This window comes from Camelina sativa, chromosome 12 (assembly GCF_030686135.1).
Source record: "Camelina sativa cultivar CO46 ecotype springtype chromosome 12, ASM3068613v1".
Taxonomy (NCBI): domain Eukaryota; kingdom Viridiplantae; phylum Streptophyta; class Magnoliopsida; order Brassicales; family Brassicaceae; genus Camelina; species Camelina sativa.
The window spans coordinates 39,958,156-39,984,223 of record NC_141891.1 but is presented as its reverse complement, the minus strand read 5'-3'; the positions used below and the strand labels follow the sequence as shown (position 1 = coordinate 39,984,223).

The following is a 26,068-nucleotide window of genomic DNA, read 5'->3' as shown; positions in this document are numbered from 1 at the left end:
GTTGGTAAGAATCAGGTCTGCAATGAGAGTCCTGCTAATCCCAAGAGGTTTAATTGTAGAATTCCAAATTTAGAATTGTATTCTTGTAAAGATGGAAAAGAGATCATATGCTTTTAATAAATGGATTATATGAGATATATTGGTAGTCTTTTTATTATGACTTTCCTTTTTTATACTCTTTGATTATTTTCTTAGGAAAATTATTAATTAAAATATTACAATTGGATTTTTTAAAAATTTGTACATAATTTCAATCGGAAGATAAAAGACTATATTCCATAATGTGCTTGGAAATAAATCTATAAATATATATGAATCTCTTATGTTACTCGCAGACAATTTGACCAGAAGGAAGACATATTTCTCTGTTCTTTCTTTGGTTCTTAAAGGTTAAAGTATCTTAAGGCAAACAACATATTCTTCTTCTCATTTTTCCTCCATAATAATATTGTCCTAATTTACTTGTTTGTCATAAACTTCTTTATATCCGCTAATAATTTGCGTTATTGTTCGTTATCAAATCTATAGAAGATCAAAATATCTAAACCAATACATCACGGAAATATTAATTTGATTAATTTAAATTTTCAATATATCATCGTCAGTTTTAATCATCTATGTGCATGTTTTATGTTGTGTAGATGATTAGGCCGGTGTTTGCTATACTAGCCATTTTGGCTATATTCCATTTTCCGGCAATTGAATCCCGGAGTCACCGGAAGATTTCCAAGGTTAAGTTCCAAGCGTTGAGTTGTCGGAAACATAGTGCAATACTGACTGATTTTGGTGCGGTTGGAGATGGAAAAACTTCTAATACAAAAGCGTTTAAAAAAGCCATAAGCAAGCTCAGCCAAATGGCAACCGATGGCGGAGCTCAACTCGTAGTTCCTCCCGGGAAATGGCTTACCGGAAGTTTCAACCTTACCAGCCACTTTACTTTGTTCATCCAACATGGTGCTACCATCCTTGCATCTCAGGTAAGTGTGTGCTTAAATCCGTTTCATTCATATTTCTAAAAACCAGTAGTAACCAAACAATAGTTTTGTATCAGTTTTTGGTTTAGGGTTTGATGGATCCGAGTTAAACGTCTTTACATTTCATATACCATATCAAGCTATACTGATTTGACCAAATCAAACTGTTCCTAATGAATCAAATTTAGTCTAATAGAGGGTTTTGACGTTAGAACTTAGAATTCTTTTCAGTTAGCACCTCTCGCTACTTGAATACACATCTTAATTAATGCATTAAAACGTGTATGCATTATACAACCGTCCGGTTCGGTTCCACCTATAACTGTTTTGACAAACACAGGACGAATCTGAATGGCCAGTGATCGGTCCATTGCCATCGTACGGGATGGGAAGAGACGGAACCGGAGCCGGGAGATTCAACAGTCTCATCTCTGGTACAAACTTAACCGACGTGGTTATCACCGGTAAGTTTCCAACACAATCACTACACACCATGTTGTCAGATTATATAATCAAAAAATTTCCGATTCTCATTTTGATTGTTTTTCTTGATTATAAAGGCAACAATGGGACGATCAACGGACAAGGACAGTATTGGTGGGATAAATTCGAAAAGAAGCAGTTTAAGTTGACAAGACCGTACTTGATCGAGCTCTTGTTCTCTAAAAACATTCAAATCTCGAACATCACATTGATCGATTCGCCGTCGTGGAACATTCATCCGGTCTATTGTGAAAACGTCATTATCAAATCCGTCACCATTCTTGCTCCCGTCACCGTTCCTAACACCGACGGAATCAATCCAGGTAATGTTTAGTTATCCTACGTGGCACATTGTTACATCCTCTGTTTTGTGTTTTTTTTTTTTTTTTTTAATAAACGACTCTGTTTCTTGGTTATTCAGATTCTTGCACAAACACATTGATCGAAGACTGTCACATAGTCTCCGGAGACGACTGCATCGCCGTGAAGAGTGGTTGGGACCAATACGGGATCAAGTTCGGAATGCCGACGAAGCAGCTCTCTATCCGACGGCTCACATGCATCTCCCCAAAGAGCGCAGGAGTAGCGTTAGGAAGTGAAATGTCCGGAGGAATCAAAGACGTTAGAATCGAAGACGTTACTCTAACCAACACAGAATCAGCCATCCGAATCAAAACCGCTGCGGGGCGTGGCGGTTACGTAAAGGACGTTTTCGCTAGGAGGATCACAATGAAGACGATGAAATTCGTTTTCTGGATGAATGGAGACTACAACCAGCACCCTGACGAAGGTTACGATCCTAAGGCGTTTCCGGAAGTTACTAATATAAACTACCGTGATATGACGGCTGAGAACGTGACGATGTCTGCGAGTCTCGATGGGATTGATAAAGATCCGTTTAAGGGTATTTGTATTTCGAATGTGACTATGGAGTTGGCGGCTAATGCTAAAAAGGTGCAGTGGAATTGTACAAATGTTGCTGGAGTTACGAGCAGAGTTAAGCCGGAGCCATGCAGTTTGTTGCCGGAGAAGAATCAGGACTGTGTGTTTCCGTCTGATTTGATTCCGATTGAGAGTGTTGTCTTGAAGAAGTGTTTTGTTTAGAGTCAAGTCTCACAGATTAAGATGAGGTTTATAAACTATATGAAACTATATAACAAAATATATAAAATATAATATGATAGTTTTTGAGCTAGTAGAATGTGTGATATGATATTTTTCATAAATCCAGAGAATCAAGGTAGCAACAAAATCGAAGATTGAATGATTAAACACTGATGAAACCAAAAACAGATCCTTGCTAATACAGAAAAAAAAAATACGAAATATGATAAAGATAAAAAGAAGAACTTCAGCAGCTCTCTTGGCTCTAGCACCAGCATATCTCTTGTTCGTGCTCTTTAGACGGATCTTTTCATAAGCATTGAACGATTTCATGTCAGAGGTCAGCTTCACAAGCTCCATTGTTGGCTTCTCACAGGCCATATGCATGTAGTCTCCTTGGACCTGTGTTGCATTGGCCAACTCTTCCGGTGAAAAATCACCAGCCTGATACCACAAACGAAATAACTAAAAGATTAGAACCAAATCTAATCCAATGATCAAGACCAGTAAAAATATCTTGGAATTTGGAAGAAGTACCTTGGCATTATGAGCACCATGCGGGAAGATAACCAACTTAGCCTTGTAGGATTTTAGCCTCTGGAAATTGGATTGAAGACCTTCTAAAGATCGGTTCTTGCGATGATGGTCAAGAGAATTACCTACTGCAGGAGTCAACTTCTTGGGGATATCAGCAGCCTAAAGTTGATTAAAAATAAGAAATTAATAACAATCTGAACAATATCCAACAATATCCAATAAAATGAAGAACATAGAGATATTACAAACCTTGAGCTATTCAAGAGTGAATCCTTTACCGGTTCTGATCCTTCAAGTTGTACTTAAGAGTCTGACCATGCACAACAGGTCGGAGAGGTCCAGCACTGGGACGGGGGAAGATCTTCACAGTCTTTTTATGCCTCGCTGACTAAGCAAAGAGAATATAGTATTAACTTAGTGAAACATGAAAGTTTTCTCATTTATTTTTGAAGTGTTGTCCATTTGGGATGACATTGTTGTGCTTCATTTCTTCACCACAATCTGCAAAAACAATAAAAATGGGCAACATGCGAATTCGTGCATTTTTTTTAAAAATACTTAGGCTCAAGACTCAAGAGAAATCAAATGACGTAAGTTCACACTGCAAATTAGACACCTCAACAATGCTAAGGATCTAGAAAACGCTTATTAAAATTAGTACTACATTAGGGAGTTTTCAACATCGTCAAATCAATGAAAAATAAACACATCAACGAAACCAGATTACTCAGAATAAACGCAATAACGAATGAGCTAGCACTAACGAATGAGATCGAAGTAATTAAGAGAGGATCACAAAAACATTACACAATTAGCAGATCGAATACAGATGAGTACAACACAATCGATGACACATAGAGATTAAATAAATAAAAAAGAACGTCACTCACACGTAACAAAGCCCAAGATAATTTCCCGATAGGTTTATCTCCTATATATTGATAGAGAGCACTCTCACAAAAAGATGATGTATCGCGCTCACATAGATTCTGTGTCTTTTTAATAAATGCTTTTATTGTCTTACATCTTTTATTATTTACATAAATATGTCATTGATATATATAAGACAATTTTCTTTTTTATTACTTAAAAAAAAAATAAAAGATGTAATCAAAAATTAAATTCCATAAATATATTTAATTTTAAATTGCATAATATATTTAATTATTATAAGTAAATTACATTTCAAAAATACAAGAAAAAAATTATTTATTTATTTACCACTATTATACATTTTTCTCATTGCATTTTTAAACTTAGAAGTAGTTTAAATTAAATTGATTAGTCTAAAAAATATTGCTTTATCTATTTAATGGCATAGTGATGTAGATAATAATATGAATGATAAAATATGTGAATGTTATTTTTAGAAACACAAAAAGACATCAAAACTTTCTACACCACCTTAAAAAAAAAATTAAGTTCAAAACTTTCACGGGTGAAACGTATTTAACAGAAAATAAACTTAAATTTGAATAAACAAAAAAAGAATTACTTACATATTTTGTTTTACTCAAACGAATCTTAAATCTCAAATAATAATTTTACGCATAATATTTTATTTAAATCGATTTATCCCGCACATATGTGCGGGTTGATACCTAGTATTTCATTAATTTTGAGGTGATGTGATTTAGAAATAACTATGAAAGTAGTGATTATCACTTTTAAGTTTTGATTTTCCATTTTTTTTAAAAAAAAATTCATATATGATTTTGCTTAATCATCAAAAGAGATCAGTTATCAGATGAAACTACAAAGATCAGATAACTGATTAGATCTAAAGCAAATCTAGAAGATTCATCTAATAGTATCATCAAAAAAGATCGAAGAACTTAATCAGATAAAAGATTAGAACCTACTAGATCCATCTAATAGTAATCAAAAGATCTTAGATTCAGGGGTTTACCTTACGAGGATGAGATCGTAAAAAAAAAAGATCGTGAAGAGATATTGAAAAGAAGAAGAGGTGCATTTATATGCTCACGGGTTTTCTGGAAACCTAATTTAGAATGGGCTTACTGCCGACCCATTAAATCATGGCCTATTGTTAGAGGAGTAGTCAGTTTTGGGTTGTTTTTTTTTTTTTTTTTTCATTTTTTTTGGAATTTATGATGCAGCGTAGCATCCATCTTTGATGGGCCTTCCTTTTGTGTTTCTTGGCCGTTAAGTTACAGCTTTGTTCGGGCTTTTCTATTTCATGTTTAAGTTGGTTTCAACGTTATTATGCTAGATCTAGGGTTTTGTTTTGGTAAATAACTGATCTCTTTTGATGATCAATCTTTGATTTTGCTTTAGATCTAATCAGTTATCTGATATTTGTAGTTTCATCAGCTTGCCTAGGTTAGATATTTAAATAACTATTAAAAACTATTAGAAACATTTTTTTTTTTTGGTAAAAGAGTCAATTCAAAGTATAAAGTATAAACTAAAGACTTATTTAATTCTCAGTGGAAGTAATAAGTATACATTGAAGAGTATAGTTATCTTCTCTTTAGTTTGTAAAGTAAAGATGTTCCAAAGGTTATGTGAGAATTGTAAGCATAATCTTAAATACTGCTCAAACAATCTACATGGCATGATTTCATGAATGTTATATTAATAGTTTTTTTTCCATTTGGCTTTGTTTGATTTACATATTATCATTGTTTCTGGTTACAAAATCTAAGTACTAATATAACATAGACGAATAAGATACAAAGAAAGAATAATAACACCCGTATAACCGTATGACGACGTCTTGGTTGGCTTGAATTGTCTAATTGCATAAATCAACAAATAATTTTCAATGGGTTTTTATTCTTTTCTCCTTCTCGGGTTATCAGCTTTCGAAACGATTAACATATTTCTATCACTGCAACATCAATTTTTATACCTGTGAAAAGATATGTTTTAAAAAGAATAATCATGTAAGATCATACTATAGACTCATCTTACCAAATAGCTATATTGTCTTGTAGGATAATCACATCTCTGAGCAATGCATCATTGCTATATTTGATGAAGAGGTGTAAGTGCTTGATGAGGTGAAAGGGTGAGACCGAAAAGAGATATTTATAGAGAAATTAGGTGTCTAAGGTTAACGTGGAGTCGATTTGGGAAAATCTTGGGGAGCAAGTGGAATATCTAAGATAACCAAAAATGGATTCTCAGCTCAATCACAATGTGTCAATAAAAAAAGGAAATATTACGATTATTGTGAATTAATAATAAAGATTACTATAAAGTTGTTACCAAAATAAAATGACTACAATAAAGATTATTGTCGATTTACCATATTTAAGTTTTCACTTTTTGTGCAATCTTTTAGAGATTAAGATTGTAATTAAAATTTTAAATAAGCAAAACTATAAGAGTAAAACCCAAAATGTATTTCAAATGTATACAGTAGAACCTCTATAAATTAATAAGGTCGGGACCATGAAATTTTATTAATTTAAAGAGGTTTTAATTTATCGATAAATTAATAATTATTAATTTATCGATAAATTAATAAAATATTAATTTATGAAGATATTTTTAATTTTCATAATTTTGAAAATTATGTATTACGAAATAAGATACTTTTGTTATCATTCTTATTTTTAAAGAATTTTCTTAATCTATAATCTTGTCTATTGTAATTGCTAAGTTTAGAGTTTAGGTAAAAATGATAGATGTTAGAAGTTTAGAGTTTAGAAGAAATTTCTACTAGTATCATTCATAGTAATGATGAAGTCGAATAAAATATTGCAGTAATTTTAGAACCAATTACATATAAAGAAGCAATTGTCGCATTTAGAACTCTTCATAATTTTTGGATGCAATTTGAGAAGACGACAATGAAAGATATTAGAGATGAATTCCAATAATAATGCAAATTCATGAATATACACACAACAATAGAGTTATATTTCAGTATTTCACTATATTTTTTTAGATATATATATATATATATTTTTAATATTATCAGATTATTAATTTATGATATTGATGGGACTATATTTTTACATAGGATTTCCAAAAAAAATATTATCTTATTAATTTATCGAAATGTGTCATTTTTTACACTGACCCAACTCGGGACCAGAAAAATTTATTAATTTATAGCGAGTATTAATTTAAAAGAGTATTAATTTATACTGTATATAGAAGATACACTTTTATCTTAAATTCACAGTGCATCGACTACCTTTTTTTTGTTTGCAGCCATATCATAACTACAATAATGTTCAATTATGATTCCCCCAAATTTAACATATATTCAACTATGATTAGACTATGATACATTACAACACATTTATAATTGAATTTCAAAAAATATTTGTTGAGATTGTGAAACAAATATTTGAAAACTCTTACAACAAAAATTAAAACGAAGAAACTGCACCTCAAACGCGTTTAAGGTCTAGAAATTGTGTATCAATATAAATTATTATACCTTACGTTACATTGACTATCATACACATAAAATTAGCATATGACTTATTTAAAAATATAATTTTCTATTATAAGAAGCTATTAATATTTAAAATTAAGTATCACATAAACTTTTTTTTAACATATATATATATATATGTATATATAATTTGCAAAAATGATTTCAGTATATGTAACGTTTGGTAGAAAGTAAAACATTTACTCTACTAAAACTTCAGATAATAATTTATAAATAACAGTATATAATTCTGCTAAGAATATAAATATTTAAATGAAATGAAAAATGTTTAGGTTTACAGATAATAGATTATAATCCTATAAAAATTGTCCCATAGTGAAAGGAAAAAAAAAAAGTAAAACATGGAAGCATAATTAATAAACATGATCTCAGACTCAGTTCCGTCCACTCCACATAGACATGGAGCGAATGGAGTTGGACAAGATATCTTTAAACATTGGGCAATTGACAAAAATAGCACAATTTTAAGTTTCTCTTCCACAATTAGCACATGTTTTCAAATGTTCCAAAACTAGCACAATTTTATTTATCCTTAATATTAGAAAAAACTAAATTATTAATATAATTAAAGTTTATATTGTTTATTATTTGTTTCCACCGACACGATTCAATTCGGAACAACTGAGAGCGATGTCGATGCAAATGATTCAGGAAGCAGCCTAATCGACCCAGTTCCGGTAAAAGAAGAAGACTTTGAAGTAATTGAATCGGGTCGGATTGACCCGTTTACAGCAACCACCTGAATGATGAACGAGGTAAGGGTTATGTCGGACCGGAACCTACTTCGACGGATTGGTCATTGACAGGACTAGTGTTCAGGTCAATCGAGTTTCAAGTTAGTTTGATGATTAGCTTTATAAGGTTTCCTTCATTGTTAATTCATAGCCGCTTGAGCTTTGTTTCTGATCCCTATGGAACAATGAGGCGTGGTAGACGCTTTTTAGTATCTAGGATTGTGGAGTTATGTGACTCAGGGTGAGAAGATGATAAGCTTGTGTTGGAGGCTGTGCGTAGGTTAGCATGGGGTTTATTGTGGGCTGTTTATGTGGGGATCATGTTGTTTGCCTTGTTGGTCTCTGCATTTATGATTAGTGGTTTTGTGATTACTCATTTGGCTCATGAACCACTTGTAATCAAAGAGAGCTTGAATTTTGATTACACCAAGAGTAGCTTGAATTTGGTCTCTGTGTTTATGCTTATATTCTCACTGTTTACTCTGTCATTGATTATCATTGAATTTTGAAATTCTTTTAAGAATGAAATGTTTTTGTTTTCTTAGTTTGCAGTCCAAAGCAGAGAAGAAGATCCCTATAGTTGAGGAACTTGAGCGAGAGAAGAAGAAGAAGGAAGAGAAGGTTTGACTTCTGATTTGTTTTTTCTCTATTGTGGTTAAGATTGTGTTCAGTCAAGGGAGTGCTTAGATTGTGTCTAAAGGTAACTGAGAATCTGTGGGATTTGACTCGTACTAGGAGGTTCAGTAGGAGGATCAGCAACTATTGCAGCAAGAAAATGTATGATGTCACTTGGTAGTGATACTGGTGAAATTCAGGAAGGATTACACGCAATTTAGGAAGGATTCTTAGACCTTCATGATGACCTTTATAACAAGTATCGATTTCAGGATGACTTTCATAAAAAATCTGAATATTGGTAAACACTAGGGTAACACAAAAATGATACCATTACCCTTTACTAATGGAATTTTCTTTCTATATTTTACAATTTGTTTAGTAATGCTGAGTTTTTATGTTGAACTTTTCTTTGTTTTATGAATTCAAATTTGTTTTCATAAAGTCATTATTCATAGATGGTTCATTGATAGCTTGTAGAGTACCTTCTTCTGTTCTTGTAACTTGAAAAACCAACATCTATCATTACTACAAAACGTTTTAACTTTTGTTGATAACCAAGTTATATTACACTATTTTTATTCACAACAAAAAGTTTAGGAAGGATATCTCGCAATTCAGTAAGAACTTCATAAAAGTAAAATAAAACATCATGCTGGATAATCATGTTTGCTACCTTTATTGTAAAACACAAATATGTGCACAAAATCAAATCATTATACATCACTACTAATGGAGTAATATGTGATACAATAAAGCAAAAAAACATATATAGAGATTAAAAACTTATTTTGTAAAAAATTTATGAAGGCATTCTTGAATTTTAGGAAGACCGTCCATAATGACATGAACTCAAACTTCCACTCAAATGCCTATTTTCTCATCTTCATCATCAACTCTCTATTTTGTTCTTGAAAAGAAGAACTTGAGAATAGAGGATGCAAGCACATCCTGTAAACAAAGAACATGCATTGTTAACACAAAGATTGATGTCCTAAATTCTAAAGATTGTTCATGTTTAGGAATGATTCTTTAGAATTTAGGACAACTTTCATAAACAAAATAGAAAAAGTGAGCTCTTTGACATTACGAAAGGAATAAAAGAGTGTAACCAGTAAGCAAAGCTGTTCATTTGCAGAAAGTATAACAATAAACATTAATATAGGTTACACACCAAGCTGGATGCAAACAAAATTATTTAGGAAGAATTGAATAATGTTTAGGAAGCATCCTTTAAAATTCATGATAGCTTTCATAAAAAAAAACATCCCAGTTCACAAAGGCTACCGTTGTCTGAGTTGTTGAGAGTTCCTGATCGTTGTGGAAATCCATTGGAGTCATTCGAACCATTCATTGTGTTCAGTTTACTTGCTGACACAAGTTCAGTTTTGAACTGCTTTACCTGCAAAAAACATCCCAGTTCTCAAGGCTTTAACATCCATAAACATTGTAAGAAAGAAGCATGGACAAACCAAAAAGAGAGAGAACCCAACTGCAACGCTGTGTTTCCTGCCACTTCCAAGACTGTGTCACCAGCATGAGCAAAACAATTCACCCAACCTGTTAAGAGACAGAACCCAAGCAGTCATATAAGCCTTGAAGGCCAACACACATGAACACACACACTCTAATTCCCAAATTATGGCTTTACCTGGGATCTTTGGAACACCAAGCTTGTCACAGATAGTGTTGTTAGTCTTCTCTGATCAACTGTTGGTCACATCTTATTATGTGAAAAACAACCTCTACCATTGATTCTCTCTCTCTCTCTCTCTCTTTCTCTCTCTCTCTCTCTCTCTCTCTCTCTCTCTCTCTCTCTCTCTCTCTCTCTCTCTCTCTCTCTCTCTCTCTCTCTCTCTCTCTCTCTCTCTCTCTCTCTCTCTCTCTCTCTCTCTCTCTCTCTCTCTCTCTCTCTCTCTCTCTCTCTCTACAAGAACAACTTAAAGTAACCTACAAGACTTCAAAATCCACTGCGCTGGTTCACATCTTATGCTTAATCCTTGGTTGATTCCTTCTCTATTTCTAATCTAATTAACAAAAACTACAAAACCCAAAAGAAATTAACAAAGAAAAATCGATTTTTTCCAAATATCTGAATCACACTGGTAGTCGTAGTCAAAATCAAGCTTCTTATAATCTACTGAAACATGTAGAGACTGAACATCAAATCCTTCATAGCACAGTAACGATTCAAGCTAACAATCTCCAGGAAAGTTTCAGAATTTATATATTTCAAGAGTTGTAAAGCAAACTGCAGAGAAGGATGTGAAAAGACGTATCTTTTTACAGTAGAATCGATCTCTATTTCCTACCAAATCGAGCTTGTTGGTTAAGCATGGAGAGACTCAACATGAGATTGCAGCTCAGCAATTTATTTATCTTTCTCGGTGACAAGTTCTCAGAGATCTGATGACTCCGATTCGAGAGCAGAGACATGCGTAGAGAAATCCAAAATCTCAGTTCTCCGCTTACAAATCTGCTTGATTTACTAATTTTACAGTTTCTCCAGATCTGACATACGATTGGTGAAGAAGAAGAAGAAGAAGAAGAAGAAGGAGAAGCTCATGAATATATTTTTTCTTCTTTTTGTTATAAAATTAATAATTAATTTAAAGAAATATTAATAATGCTAATTTTGGAAAAGTTGAGCGTGTGTGCTAGTTTTTGAAGAAAAACATAGAATTATGCTATTCTAGGGTATTTCTCTTAAACATTTATACAACACGATATCCAACATAATGACATATGATCTCATCCATCATTGTCTGAAAATGGACAAAAGCCTAAATAAACACTCAAGTCTCTAAATTAGTTAGTTTATCATCATCACATCACTTATCTATTTGTGTCTGTTTTTGTCATTTTAACGAATAAAATCATTCGTTGACTTGTAATGTTCCAAGTTTATGGGCTTTTTAGTGGCCCATCACATAGATTCCAGATCTTTTTTTTGTTTATTTCCTACCTACTAAAAGAGATCTGATCTGATTTAAATGCGCTTGACCAGTATCATCCCTTACTCTTTTTCGCTTGTCTCTCCCAATTTCAGGTCTTCTTCAATCTCTCTTCTTAGTAACGTTTATTTCCATATATCTCTCTATCCAGATACAAGAATAAACAACCCCTAAAGAATCAACAAAAAGTTTCAGTTTTTATAAAAAAAATGTGGTTTTTGTAACGTTTCTTTCCAAATCCGAGAAAATAGTGAAAAAGATGTCAACTTTGAATTGACCTCTCTTTTTTTTAATTTTATTTTTTTGGTGAGGGGTTTGGGGGATTCGATGAAGAAATTGAGAAGCTATTACTCAAATGTGAGACATCATCAGAATCATCATCATCAACAACAACATCAGCACAAATGGATATTTTTCCCTCTTTTGATTGGTTCAATCTTCGCTTTGTTCTTACTCTTCCTCACAACCCTAACTTCACCATCCGGAGCCAGGTTCCTCCCTTTTACCCGACCCGTTTTGTTATCCGGATCTGGCTCTTCAGCTTTCGTTGAATCCAAGATCAAACCTCAACAAGTCTCATCACTCCCTTCGCCCCCACGTTTTGCTTACTTGGTTTCTGGATCCGCCGGCGACGGCAAATCCCTCCGGCGAACTCTTTTGGCTCTTTACCATCCGAATAACCGGTACGTTGTTCATTTGGACAGAGAGTCTTCTCATGAGGAGAGAGAGGAGCTTCATGGGTACATCAAGAACTCGTCTTTGTTCTCGAGGTTTATGAATGTTCATATGATTGAGAAAGCTAACCTTGTCACGTATCGTGGGCCTACCATGGTTGCCAATACACTTCACGCTGCTGCGATTTTGCTTAGGGAAGGAGCTGATTGGGATTGGTTTATTAATCTTAGCTCATCAGATTATCCTCTAGTGACTCAAGATGGTGAGAGGTTTCCCAAAAAGATTGAAACTTTTGGTTCTCTGTGTGACTTGTGTGGATTCTTCTTAACTAAAGATTTGACCTTTTTGTTGTTGTATCAGATTTGTTGCATATCTTTTCGCATTTGCCGCGGGATTTGAACTTCATTGATCATACGAGTAACATTGGATGGAAAGCGTAAGATGATTATTAGAGCTTTCTTTGTTTCTCTCTGTTGTTTTCATAGAGTTTAAAGCTCATGTTTTGATTTGGTTGTTTCAGATCACAAAGAGCTAAACCAGTGATTATAGATCCAGGACTGTATTTGAACAAGAAGTCTGATGTTTTTTGGGTTACTCAAAGACGAAGCATCCCAACAGCATTCAAGCTCTTCACAGGTGCTTGATCTCTTTGAGACTTGTAAAGTTCAAGACTGTTTTTTGCTAGTCAAAACTTTATAATCTCTGAGCAATTCATAGACTTTGATTCTTTAGTTTCGGTGTTTCTTACATTTGCTACATTTCTCATTGGTTGAACAATGTGGATTCATTATGCTTAGATTGCTAGACAAAACTTTCATCATATTCAGAACCTTTGCTTAGTATTTAAGTTGGTGTTGTGTCTTGCCTTTGATTGTTGGGGAGACTTATGTTACATTGTATTGATTTCAGTTTCTCTTTAACTAACAAGTGATTCTTGGAAACAGGCTCTGCTTGGATGGCGTTATCACGGCCATTCATCGACTACTGTATATGGGGTTGGGATAATCTACCTCGTATTGTCTTAATGTATTACTCGAATTTTCTCTCTTCTCCGGAAGGATATTTTCATACTGTTCTCTGCAACGCTGAGGAATTCAGAAACACGACAGTAAATAGCGACCTGCACTACATTGCGTGGGACAATCCGCCTAAGCAGCATCCACACCATCTCAACCTTGCAGACATGACTAAAATGGTAAATAGCAATGCCCCGTTTGCAAGAAAATTCAGAAGAGAAGATCCTGTACTTGATAAGATCGATGATGAGCTGCTTAATAGAGGTTCTGGGATGGCTACACCTGGAGGTTGGTGCATTGGAAGCAATGAGAATGGGAGTGACCCTTGTGCTGTTATTGGTGACACTAATGTTATCAGGCCTGGTCCAGGCGCTAAGCGGTTAGAGAATCTGGTCACTTGGTTATTATCCACTGAGAATTTCAGACCAAAACAGTGCAAGTGATCTAAATATCTTAGAGAACGCCATCAAAGAGATTGGTTGAGTGTAGCAGCCTTGATTATTTGGGATTAGATGTGATTTAGGATCTGATAGAATCCCTCTGTTAGTCAAAGAATATAAGTGAAGATACAGAACAATTAGGCTATGGCTGTGGGAAGTATTTGTCTTGTTGCTCTACACAACATGCCTTGTTAAGGTATTGTTGTAGTTGGCACATTTTTCTCAGATTTATCAGATTGGAATTTTGAGATGTTGAAGTGTTCCCTTTGTGAAAATTTTGTACTCTGCCTTTTTATTTTCTTAAAGTTAGTGTCTATTCTTCCAACTTCTAAATTCACCAAGTCGTTTCTCCTGTTTGTAGCTTTATACGTTTTATTCTCCATTAGTATATTCTACATACTTACCAATTTTTGTTGTTGTTTGTTTTCCACACCCTCAGGCCTAAGTTTCATAAAAAAATGTTATTCTTAAATTATATATTTTGATTTATGGAGAATGTCACTTTATATTTTCAACAAAAAAATTAAATTTAGTGTATTATAATAAAGATTTATACATTTTTCTTAACACGTGTGAAAATGGTAGTAGAATGATTCTTTGTGAAATACTAGAAGATTAGTAATTTTAAAACAAAACCGAATATTAAATAGGTCGGTTTTCTTTCCTCTGACTTAATTATTTCCAAACCGGCCTGATATTCCGGGTTTTAGTAATAACATTGGTTTTTACTTTGCTGAGTATTTTTGTTTTCTAAAAGGTCTGAAAAATATGGATTAACCGGATCGGATTACACCTTCAGACAAACGAAACAATTTCGTGCTAATAAAATATATTGGCTTGATTAAGAGAGTGTCTTATGAATTGTTTGGAGAGGGGTTGTGCTCCCTCTAACTCGCCCTAAACTTAGAATATCTCGAATAAACAGGACAAACGGCTCGAAAAATCTGATGAGTTTAGCAATAACTACAAGAAAAGAGGGGAAAAATACAAGATTCTCACTTGGAAAGTTAAACATATTTTGTTACGAATATTGAAATAACAGTGACTGACACAAATTAATGACGATTGATTTTTTTTTTTTTTTCAACAAAAAATCAGCTCAAACGAGCCAATTGGGAGGAAAATTGTTTACAAACAAAACATGGTGCAAAGAGGTACATTAGCAGTTCTAGAAACTAAAGATAAGGAAAAAGATGAAAATTCCTCCCTATCAATCTTGAAGTCGTCAAGGTACGCCGAGAAAGTTGGCCAGTCCAAAGGAGAAGACACCATCTTCACCAAGTCTGAACAGTCTGTAAAGAAAGCCACATCTCTTAAATCATGTCCGATCATGCAGCGCATCGCCCAAATAAAAGCTTCCACTTCAACATGTAATGGGGAAAGAGTTCGAATGACGATTGATTTTTTTTTTTATTTTTTTTATTTTTTTTATTTTTTTTCCAATGACTTTATTAAGAATCAAAAGTAAGGTCTGAGTTTACAGCAGAGTATATAAATATTGGGCATACATTATACAGAGCATATAAGTGATTACTAGCGACTGCCGCTTTGCTTAGCATATCTGCACATGTATTCTGTTCACGATATGTGAAGGAGAATCGTATGGCGGTAAATCTTGAGCACCACGCCATAATAGTATTTAGATAGTGTTGCAATCAAGGATTTGTCATCTTAGTATTGAGTAACCTGATGATGGTGGAATTATCGCCTTCAAATTCTACAACACGATATCCTAAACCCCATGATGATTGAATTGCCCAAATGAGTGCTGTACATTCTGATTCTTCAATGGTAGCTCGTCCTTGGAATTTTCCCATACCAGCTTCAAGAAAAGCACCAGTTGTATTGCGGAGGATCCATCCGAGGCCTGAATCTCTATCGCCTTCATGGTGGGAGGTATCATAGTTACATTTAACCCATCCTTGGTCTGGTAGTGTCCATTTCGTAACTTGTGATCTGGATCGGTGATCCCCATGTCCTTGATCTGTTTGTAGTGACGTATTGGTAAGTCATTCCTCTGCATCAGTAAATGCTTGTGTGCTGATGACGTTTTGGTCAATCAGTTTATGACTGAATACCATGTTGTTACGACTTTTCCATATGTGCCACAACAACCAGAACGGAGCATATCTAGTAATTTTAGGGAGGCTATTGTTCTGATGGATGTTGAAGAGGTACCTGAGTTTGTTATCTAAGGCAATAGTCGGATCTGCTAGCATAGTGGTAGGGATGTCTAGTGTTCTCCATATCGCAATAGCATTAGAACATGAGAAAAATAGGTGTTCACTCGTTTCCAGTTCTATACAGCAGGTGGAGCAGTACGGATTGACAAGAATGTTTCTGCGTCTTAGGTTATCAGCAACTCCTATTGCTCGAGAAGCCAGTCTCCAGAGGAAGTGTTTTAGTTTTGGACTAATATCCAAATTCCAAATATTAGCAGCAATATCTGGCTTAGTAGCTAGTGGAGCTTTAGGTGTATCTTCATTTCTTGTCAAGGCTAAGGCCTGCCAATAACCAGATTTCACTCTGTACTGACCATCTGATGTGAGAGTCCAGAGATAGTTATCTAACGCATCTGTCTGAGGGAGATATATCTTCCGTATAAGATAATGGTCACTTGGGTCAATATATTTGGCTAGCTTAACCTCGTCCCATTGTTTGGTGGACTGATCAATCAGTAGTTGCACTGGTAGCTCAGGACTATGCACATTAAGGACAGTCGGAGGGCGTGGGGGTGAGGTTGGTAACCACGGGTCTATTCCCATCTTTGTCCTTTGACCATCTCCTATGGTATACTGGATTCCTGTAGCCAATAGTTCACAACCAAAACAGAGGGAATTCCATCCATAAGAAGGTTTATGACCTTTTGATGCATTAAAGATATTTGTATCCCGAAAGTATCTGGCCTTGAGAAGACGGTATATCAAACTCTCCGGTCTCTTGATTATTTTCCAAATATGATTAGCCAGAAGTGCTTGATTGAATAAGTGGAAGTCACAAAATCCTAGTCCACCTTCTTTCTTTGTTGAAAGAAGTTTTTTCCAAGCCACCCACGAAATCTTCCTTTTATCTTTTGTTGAGCCCCACCAAAAGTTTGCTACTAGACTATCCAGTTCTGAGCATAACTCCATCGGTAGTTGGAAGCAATTAATTGAAAATACTGGCATTGCATATGCTACAGCCTTGATGAGAGTTTCTTTGCCTGCAGGTGATAAGAACTTGGTTTGCCAGCCACCTGTCTTTTTTGTTACTTGAGTATGAATGTATTGCAACATCTCCTTCTTTTTTTCTGCCAAATTGCTCTGGTAATCCTAGATATTTGCCACCTCCTCCAACATTTGGGATCTGCAATTTCTGTTTGATGCTCTCTCGAGTATGATGAAATACTCTGTTTCCAAAAGTAATTGACGATTTGTCGAAATTTATGATTTGACCTGAAGCGTCACCATACTCTTTGAATATTGCCATAAGATTTGAGATATTTTTGTGATCCGCTTTAATAAAGAGCAGAGAGTCATCAGCAAACAATAGATGAGAAACACGAGGCCCCCCATTACTGATTTGAATACCCTGGATGCGTCCTTCTCGGGTTGCCTCACTCATTAGAGAACTGAGTACATCAGCACATAGAATAAACAGAGCCGGTGATAAGGGATCACCTTGACGTAGGCCTCGACTCGGGGAGAATAAACCGTATGGACTACCATTAACGAGTACAGAGAACGTAACTGACCGTACACAGGTCATTATCCATTTGATCCAGGTAGAGGCGAATCCTTTCTTAGCCAGGATGTCTTCAAGAAACCGCCATTCAATCCGGTCATAAGCTTTGCTTATATCTGTTTTAACCACCGTATATGAATTAGCACAACGTTTTCGAACTTTCAAAGAGTGTAATATCTCATGGGCGATCATGATTTTATCAATAATGTAGCGACCATGGATAAAGGCAGCTTGGATTTTGGAGACAACATTTGGTAGTACTGCCTTTAAACGCTTAGTGAGGATCTTTGAAATGATCTTGTAAGTGACATTGCATAGACTGATGGGCCGTAGGTCCTTCATTGTCTTTGGTTCTATCACCTTTGGGATGAGGCACAGATTAGTGTGGTTCCAATTCTGCTGCATTACTCCAGTTTCGAAGAAGGATTTAACTGCTGGTATGATTGATGGTCCAACGATCTCCCAGTATTGTTGGTAGAAAGCTGCATTAAATACATCCGGTCCGGGAGCTTTTGTTCTACCAATGGAAAACAGTGCAGTTTTAATCTCCAAATCAGATATCTCCTTTGTTAAGCCTGCATTCATTTCATCCGTGACTACACGATGTACATTACGGAGGACATGGGGATCGAGAGTCTGACTTTGACTGGTGAATAGATCCTGAAAATAGTTAGTTGCTTCTGAGGCAATGTCCTTATTGCCGTAAACCAGTATCCCATTGGAGTCTTGAATAGAAGTAAGCCGATTCCTTGCTATTCTGTTTTTTGTTGAGGCGTGAAAGAACCTGGTATTTCGATCTCCATGATTCAACCATAAGTTACGGCTTTTAAGTGCTAGTATTTTTCCTCATCCTTGTATGCATTTGCCAAAGAACTTTGCAGGTCATGAAGTTGAGCTGTAGTAACAGATGCATCTGTGTGAGCATCGTCAATTTCTTGAATAAGCTCCTTAATACGAAGAGTAGAGTTGGTACAATGAGTACGTTTCCAAGCAGAAATTTCTCGTCGACAATTCTGAATACGCTCATAGAGTGTGAGATCATAGGAATTCATGCCATTCCTGCTCTCGCTAACCACACTTTCAAAGTCTGGATGTTGACACAGTCTCGTATCAAACTGAAATGGCTTGAACCCACTGTCTGTAGTGCACTTTATTCTGATAATAGCTGGCCGGTGATCGGATTCTATCATTTCGAGGTAAATAACTTCAGAAGCAGGATAAGTTGCCTTCCACTGGTCGTTTGCCATTGCTTGATCTAACCAACACTGGACTGTGTGTTTACGTCTTTTACCAGCCCAAGTCATATTGTTTCCTTTGAAGGGAAGATCAGAGACTTTGCAGGCCTTTACCATGTTCTGAAAATCTACTAAACTCCAGTTTTCACAAACAAGACCACCACGTTTTTCATTTGAGTGTAGTATTTCGTTGAAGTCACCACACATCAGCCACTCTCCATGTCTAGTAATAGAGATTCCTTGTAAACGTTCCCATAATGTATGTCTCAATTTGCGAGTCGGATGGCCATAAACACAAGAGAAATAGAAAGAAACTTCTTTATTATTGATTTTGCAATCGATTAGTCGGTCGTTTACATCATAGAAACAAACTGAAACAGAGTTCTTCCAAAGTAAAGCTAAACCACCCCCAGTTCCCAAAGGAGAAACACACTTAACATTATCATAACCCAACTGAACAGCAACATCCTGAATGACATCATCGGGATTCTTGGTCTCGACCAGAAAGAGTAAGTCTGGGGAATAAGTTGCCTTAATTCCCTTCAGGCGTCGAACTACAAGGGACCCTTTTAAGCCCCGACAGTTCCAAAATGCTGTATTCATAGCGCCTCCGGTGGCTTATGGCCCACCGTACCGTCACTGTTGGTTGTTGGGTTAATCGGAGTCCCTCTCCCTATTCCTTGTGTTGGTTGTGCGGATGTCTCTTGTGGTTGGAACCAGTTGCGAACCTCGTAGACTTCTGACTGACGAATGTTACGCTTGGAGAAACATTGTTGAGTATCATCTGTAGCAAAAGTGTGTCGCATGTCACAGCAAAGTAGAGGCCAAGTAACGTATTCTGTAGAGGTAGATGCCTCTGTTTTCCTCTTCTTAGGGGCAGTCGGATTCCCATCATCATGCTTGTCCTGTGTCTGACGAACCGGTGCAAATGGTTGCCCTTCAGAATTATCTGCAGGGCCATCAGAGTTGTATTCAGGGTCATCATCATCATCCTCCGGTGGTGGTGGCGGAGGAGGGTTGTTCCCATTCGGACAATCAGATGCATCATGAGTCATTAGACCACAGGTAGAGCAAAAGTTTTAGAGTTTTTCATACCGAAACTTCAGAACAAAGGTCCTATCCCCAAACTGGAATTGTTTCTGGAACCGCAAGGGGGTGTCGATATTCCACATGAGGCGTATGCGAACATAGTCCACCATCACAACAGCCTCTCCGCCGAAATCAGTCTCCATAAATTGGCCTAGGGTTTCGCCAATAAAAGTCACCATACGGAGGGTGAGGAAATGAGTAGGAATTCCTCTAATCTGGATCCAAAACGGAATGGATTGAATTTCCTCATCAGCAATCGCTGAATTCCATCTTTGGGTCACACACATCCAATCATTAAAGGACTATGGGCCTCGCCGGAGAACTGCAGCCATGGATTCCTCCGAATGAAACAAGAATTGGATTTTCTTGTTTTCCATAATCCGTCCTGAGACTTCGTCAGGGACTCCCCACAGTCGTGGTAATGTGCTCAGCATTGCACGGAGATTTTGCTTGCGAAGGTTGACTGGCTTCACAATCAGGCTGAAGCGAGTTTCTTGGATCGCTTCTTCACACAAATCAACAGGGAGATTGATCGTATCATCTTCAATTCCTAAAGCAATTTCTTGGAGTTGTCGCTGGAGTTTATCCGCCATGATCAATATGAACAAAAGAAAAGAGTAATTTTCACTCTGATCAACCTGACGGATCCAGAGAACAACGCAGGGTTTAAATAGGTTCGGGTAAGAGATGGTTATGGAAGGTGTAACCGTTTTACCGTTATCATCCCCCTGAAAAAACTGCCAGTAACCAGCGATCAACGCTCATAACAGAGAAAAGACGCGACGAATCGATGCAAAAGTCTCTGTCGAGAGAGAGAATTTTGTTCGCTTTCCACGATCATTGTAACATATATTGATTTTTGTTCTTAACACTGAAATGCTATATCTAAAATAAATTCACAATTACGAAAATAAAAATTCTATTTTACAGGAAACTTCTTTTCTGTTATATACGTAAAATTTAAACATCCAATATATAATTTATATTTTGACTATACCATTTTCATGATCTAAATCATATCAACTTTATTGTTTTATATTTTCAAATTCTAGAAAAATAATTTGTGTATTTTTACTCTAAACTTGGAAATAACTTACAGAATTAAGTATATTAACTTAAATAAAAACCATAGTCAAACAACTATTTTATTTCCAGCAACTCTTCTTAACAAAATTTACCAAAAAATTAGTCAAAATACTATTGAAACTTTTCACTAACATCTTATGGTAGGAAATCCAAATAAAAACCTAACAATACAGTCAAAACTTTTAAGCATTTAATATTATTGTATGGTATATGGTTAAGTGAAAGCTATATATATATATATATATTAATTAGTAGTTTTTCATCTAATTAACTTAATCAAACATTCGAGTATCACTTCAATGGAGTCGTCTCTTTCGTCAGCTTTCAAGGTATAAACAGATAATCATCCATCTTTTCTTTACCATTGATGGTTTTTCTATTAGATAATTATTAAATTATATTTAAAACAAAAGCAATAATTTTTCAGTTTGTAATTTGTAGAGTACATATTTTTATATATTTTTGCTTTGTTTTTATAGTGTCAATATTCTAATTATACGATGATTGTGTGATTTATTATTGATATGTTTTATTAATGCTGTTGATATGATTTATTTTCGTATATATAGCGAAATGGACTCAATATATTTTAGGATACCTGGATCCATATCAAGATTTTGTCTACATCTAAAATGAGTCTTGGATTGAATATTAGATCCCTAGTATTTAGTTTTGTTTGTTGAATTCACTCTCCTTGGACCCGAATATCACATATATTTGTTGTATCTGTTTTTTTTTTTTTTTTTGTTTGTGTGTATGGATTTTGATACTTCACGTATATTTCCAAAATACATTAAGTCTATTTTGCAGAGACCATTAGATGATGATGTCCAGGAAGAAATCAATGCATTGTTGAGAAGGTCGGATAAGGTGAAGGAGAAGGAGAAGGAGAAACAGGTCAGACGTTGGACTTTTTTAGAGGATTTGAAACTCAAAGGGCTTGTGGCTATTTCTGGTCCTCGAAATTGGACGCAGATTGAAAAAAAAATGCATGGAAGAACTGGTCAGAAATGTGCTTTTTGTTTTTGCTTGAGATATATATCTTAGGGTTTTTGTTTCTCTGAAAGTTAAATTCTTATCTTCGTTTTCGTGTGTGAAAGCTAAGACTTGTAGATCAAGGTGGTTTAACCATCTGGATCCAAGGATCAACGATGATGCTTTTAGTGATGAGGAAAATAAAAAGCTACTCGAAGCTCACAAAGAATTAGGTAGCAAATGGTCTAAGATCGCTAGGCGTTTTAATGGAAGGACAGATAGAGCAGTGCATAACCAGTGGGACAAACTTATGAAACAAAAACTGAAAAAGCCATCACCTCCTCATCAAGTAACTGCCAATGACAAAACAGAAGGTGAGAGAAAAGATTCAATATTTGTTCTTGATTTTAATTTGTCTCTTTTAGAAAACTAACGATCTCATAGATTCTGTTTTAGGGTTTACAGATAGTGTACGTGATGAAAACACAAAGATAAATAACTCTAGCTTGAAGATACCACAAGAGGAAACAACCAATTATCTCAGATCGAAGCATCTCACAGAAGCAATGGAATACTCAGCTCGTCATCACCACTTTTCTTACTTGATCCCTACAGTTTCCTTGGAAATGTTCACACCGCATGTCCCCATCTCTCAACCATCATCATCATCATTACCATCAAAAGCAAAAGATACAAAGGCCAAAATACCCCCGAAGTTTATAGATTTTCTGGGGGTAGGGGATTCTTGAAAGATATAAGTTCTTGATTGTAACAATATTTATAGATATGATGAGGACTCTATATATTAAACATCAACATAAACTTTCTAATTAGTGTTTGGTTGACAAAAAAAAAACATCTACATAACAAGGTTGTATTTTCACAAGAACTAAAACTCAAGATTGTGTTTCTCTATTTTTCGAATTTCCAAGTTCAATGGTAAAGGGAGGTAAGTCAATAAATAAATCAATTGTTGACAAAACATATAACAATTAGTACACACCCAAATCAATTTTAGCATTAGTCAACAATTTAGAGATATATAAATAGAAAAAATCAATTGTTGACAGTTTTTATATAGTCTTTACTCTTTAGAGTAGTTTAGTAATCATATATAACGACAGATCATTGACGATGATCTTGTATCTTTTCAGTCAGATTGAAAGTCTTTGGTAAAATTTTCATTTGAAAACGATCACGATGGAAATCAACAGCATCATTCAAACGCAAGATGTAACATTAATTTTGAAGTGACACTTAATTCAATGGATAAAGACTTCACCATACACAAAGGTTATATGTTGGTCATAATGTACACAATAATGTTTTTGTATACGGTTTCATTTGAATTCTTAATTCAATGGTCACCTTGAAGTGACATTATGACTGTGAGAACTGAAGTTGAACTTCAATTTCCGGAGTGATTTCTGAGCGGGGGTGCTTACCACCATTCTAGTTCCGAACTGAATAAAAGATCTGTTGTTTGTTGCGAAGTGAAAATGTATTCTTATTGCTAAATGAAAGTTTTCCGATCCCCTTTACATTCTCCCCCCTCTTACTTTTATACTACTCAATTATAATTAATCCATATCAATTTAGTCCGTACATTTTGCCCTCTATTCAATGTATTCAAGGGAATCTTTGACCGCTCTCCCGAGCTCCGAGATGACTTCACTCTTCCGTTTCACTTCACTTCACTTCCTTGGATCAGGAACAATGGGCCGACCTAGTCGCGGCCTTGGCTCATATTGTCCATTGGGCCTAGGCCCAAGCCCATAACTTGAGGTGACGTATTACGGTACCAACAGTTGCTCCCAAGTCTCCCGAGATGACGAGTTCGAGGGACTTTTGATCTTTCGCTAAACGCTTTGGGAAACTAAAGATATTCCGTATCCCATGATTTGATCGTGTTAATGATGGGATTTACCTTTCCGAACAAGCATCGGGACCCACTACACGGAGCAACACGCTATAAGAGAGAGAGAGAAGAAACGGGACTTCTCGTCTTCCCAGGTAATCATTACTTTTCTCCGACCCGGCTTATATAAAGGTAATCTCTCCCTCCTCCTCTTTATTTTTCAGTTTTTGCTTTTCGTGTCTTTTTCGCCCTTGTCTTCTCTGTTCTCCGCTTGTCGCCAGAAAATTCGTCAACCCTTTCAGATCAACTCTATTCTCACTCGAAAACCATGACTCCTCCGAAATCTACCCCGAGTAAAGTTATTAAACCGCTCATCCCCAGTGCTTTCGGTCCTCATCAGCCGTCTGTTCTTTCCCAGAGCGACGAGGCAGAGATTAGAGGGTCGTGCGGAATCCCCTCGGAGATCGAAATCCAGTTCCCCGAAGCGCACGAGTCACCGGAAAATCCCCTTCCTGGTTATTGCTGTGCGTTCGAGACTTTTTCTCTGTGTGCGGATTATCCCTCCCACTTCCCGAACTCATCGTGCGGATGATGTTCAAACTGGGCTTCGCCCTTCCTCAGATGTGTCCGAACGTTGTTTGGACTGTTCTATGCCTTCAAACTCTGGCAGAAGAGTTTAATTACTCGTTATCCTTGGCTGATTTTCTCCATGTCTTTACCGTTAAGACATGACATACCAAAGGTACCCTCTACGTGAGTCCGCTCTCCGGGCTCAAAGTTTTTGACGACCTCCGGGAGAAAGATGAGAAATGGAGAAAGTCATTTTTCTTTTTCCCTGTCAACGAGCTCACCTTCGGACATCTAGCAAGCTCGCACGTTTCAAAGTGGGCTTCGAAAATTGGTAGCGTAGCGCACTTCGCTTAGTGTTAGCTAATCTAATATTATTGCTTCTTACCAATACTTCTTTTTGTTTCAGTTCACTTCGAGCGAGGCCAGCTATCCGCTACATTCGCGGAATACTTTTCCCGATTCTGCAGCCAAGGCTAGATCGCCTGGGATTCTTTCTCGTGCGAGAGGATTAGAGAGTCCGCAGCCAGACTTAGAAGGCGCACCCTCGTTCGTTCTTCCCCTCCTCGAGTTTTTGACACTTCCTCCATGGGCTATAGAGAAGAAAGAAACTTCAAGAGGGAGCTCGAGAACGCATAGAAGGAGGTGAAGAGGCAGATGGCTGCTGCTCTTGCCGAAGAGAAAGCTCACATTTTTGCTAAGAATGCTGATCCCACCACCCCTGATGTGAGCGGGGTGCCAGCTCCCCTCCCAGATCCTTCCGAACCTTTCGTGATTGTCATCGCGGATTCTAGTGAGGGAACCCCGGGAGGTAGAGGCTCCTCCTCCAGTTCCCGATAGTGGTCGTGCCGATGGGAGCTTGCAGAGGGCTGAGCAGACGAAGAAGAGGAAAGAACCTGAATCTTCTTCTTCTTCGCGCGAGAAAACTTGAGCTCGAACCAGTTCCTCAGAGGATGAGCGCGGTAAATCCTGCCCGAGGGATGTAGCTCCCCTCTCTGAGAAGAAGTCCAGGGATGGAGCCTCCATCTCCGAAAAGAAGTCCAGGGTCCCCAGAGCGCCAAGGAATCAGGAGGTTCCTCTGTTAGTCTCCCCCTAAAAGAACAACGCCCCTTACCTCGAGGTAAGTAGGATCTCCGGGGTAATGGGTGTACATTTTTGACTTTAAAGTTGTATAAATTATCTATTTTATACAGCTCCTCATGCTTCTCCAGCAGACTTGATGAGAAGCAATGCCGGACCTCGAGTTCGTGTCCCAACTTTTGCTGATATGTCCGAGACCAACCGTGGGAACTTCTTCCGGTTCACAGACAAAGTCGTAGAGGTTGGTAGTCCACTAACTCAGGTTTTATACAAATGAATATTCCTTGTTTCGACTTAACGTGCCGACTCCTGCAGATGATGATCGAGTTCAACAACTCGGTGGCGTCTTATGAAGAGCAGCTGTTTGCCTCTCCGTCAGTCTCCGAGGTAAATAGACACCAGCAGAGAGTGGCTGAACTTGAGGACCAAGTGGTCAAATTCACTCGGTTAGAGTCTGTTAATGCCAAAACCGTGGAGAAGGCTGA

General features: G+C 36.5%; 4 protein-coding genes and 3 pseudogenes across 11 annotated transcripts; 4 read left to right on the top strand and 3 right to left on the bottom strand.

The window, feature by feature from the left end:
* The first annotated feature begins 181 nt into the window (after positions 1-181).
* Positions 182-2,652, top strand: LOC104732850 (putative polygalacturonase). Of its 2 annotated transcripts, none has more exons than XM_010452442.3 (5): positions 182-389; positions 642-977; positions 1,315-1,438; positions 1,535-1,780; positions 1,879-2,652. In XM_010452442.3, exons 2-5 carry the CDS (start codon positions 642-644, stop codon positions 2,559-2,561), a joined length of 1,389 nt encoding a protein of 462 aa, XP_010450744.2. In that variant the 5' UTR covers positions 182-389; the 3' UTR covers positions 2,562-2,652. The 2 variants fall into 2 exon arrangements, with proteins under 2 accessions (XP_010450744.2, XP_087336004.1); XM_087479878.1 differs by having other exon boundaries at positions 332-405.
* On the bottom strand, positions 2,032-3,772 carry LOC104733974 (large ribosomal subunit protein eL13y-like; annotated as a pseudogene). The gene is made up of 3 exons (XR_015575592.1): positions 3,348-3,772; positions 3,099-3,257; positions 2,032-3,005 (listed from the first exon to the last, which is right to left on the bottom strand). The product of XR_015575592.1 is annotated as a large ribosomal subunit protein eL13y-like (transcript).
* Positions 3,773-7,935: 4,163 nt separating this feature from the next.
* LOC104733973 (seipin-3 pseudogene) lies at positions 7,936-8,779 on the top strand (annotated as a pseudogene).
* Positions 8,780-11,859: 3,080 nt separating this feature from the next.
* Positions 11,860-14,295, top strand: LOC104732849 (beta-glucuronosyltransferase GlcAT14A). 3 transcript variants are annotated; one of them, XM_087479453.1, is made up of 5 exons: positions 11,860-12,776; positions 12,875-12,950; positions 13,035-13,150; positions 13,459-13,947; positions 14,154-14,295. In XM_087479453.1, exons 1-5 carry the CDS (start codon positions 12,167-12,169, stop codon positions 14,216-14,218), a joined length of 1,356 nt encoding a protein of 451 aa, XP_087335579.1. In that variant the 5' UTR covers positions 11,860-12,166; the 3' UTR covers positions 14,219-14,295. The 3 variants fall into 3 exon arrangements, with proteins under 3 accessions (XP_087335579.1, XP_087335578.1, XP_010450743.1); XM_087479452.1 differs by having other exon boundaries at positions 11,872-12,776; positions 14,151-14,295; XM_010452441.3 differs by lacking the exon at positions 14,154-14,295 and having other exon boundaries at positions 11,872-12,776; positions 13,459-14,115.
* A 4,231-nt stretch (positions 14,296-18,526) lies between these two features.
* Positions 18,527-19,531, bottom strand: LOC147933377 (uncharacterized). Its single transcript, XM_087477426.1, has one exon. It carries the CDS (start codon positions 19,529-19,531, stop codon positions 18,527-18,529), a length of 1,005 nt encoding a protein of 334 aa, XP_087333552.1.
* On the bottom strand, positions 19,528-20,649 carry LOC104733972 (uncharacterized; annotated as a pseudogene).
* Positions 20,650-21,371: 722 nt separating this feature from the next.
* LOC104733971 (uncharacterized) lies at positions 21,372-22,934 on the top strand. Of its 4 annotated transcripts, none has more exons than XM_087477634.1 (4): positions 21,372-21,432; positions 21,914-22,106; positions 22,204-22,452; positions 22,523-22,878. In XM_087477634.1, exons 1-4 carry the CDS (start codon positions 21,403-21,405, stop codon positions 22,825-22,827), a joined length of 777 nt encoding a protein of 258 aa, XP_087333760.1. In that variant the 5' UTR covers positions 21,372-21,402; the 3' UTR covers positions 22,828-22,878. The 4 variants fall into 4 exon arrangements, with proteins under 4 accessions (XP_087333760.1, XP_087333761.1, XP_087333762.1 ...); XM_087477635.1 differs by having other exon boundaries at positions 21,373-21,432; positions 21,902-22,106; positions 22,535-22,934; XM_087477636.1 differs by having other exon boundaries at positions 21,381-21,432; positions 21,902-22,106; positions 22,544-22,878.
* Positions 22,935-26,068: the final 3,134 nt, after the last annotated feature.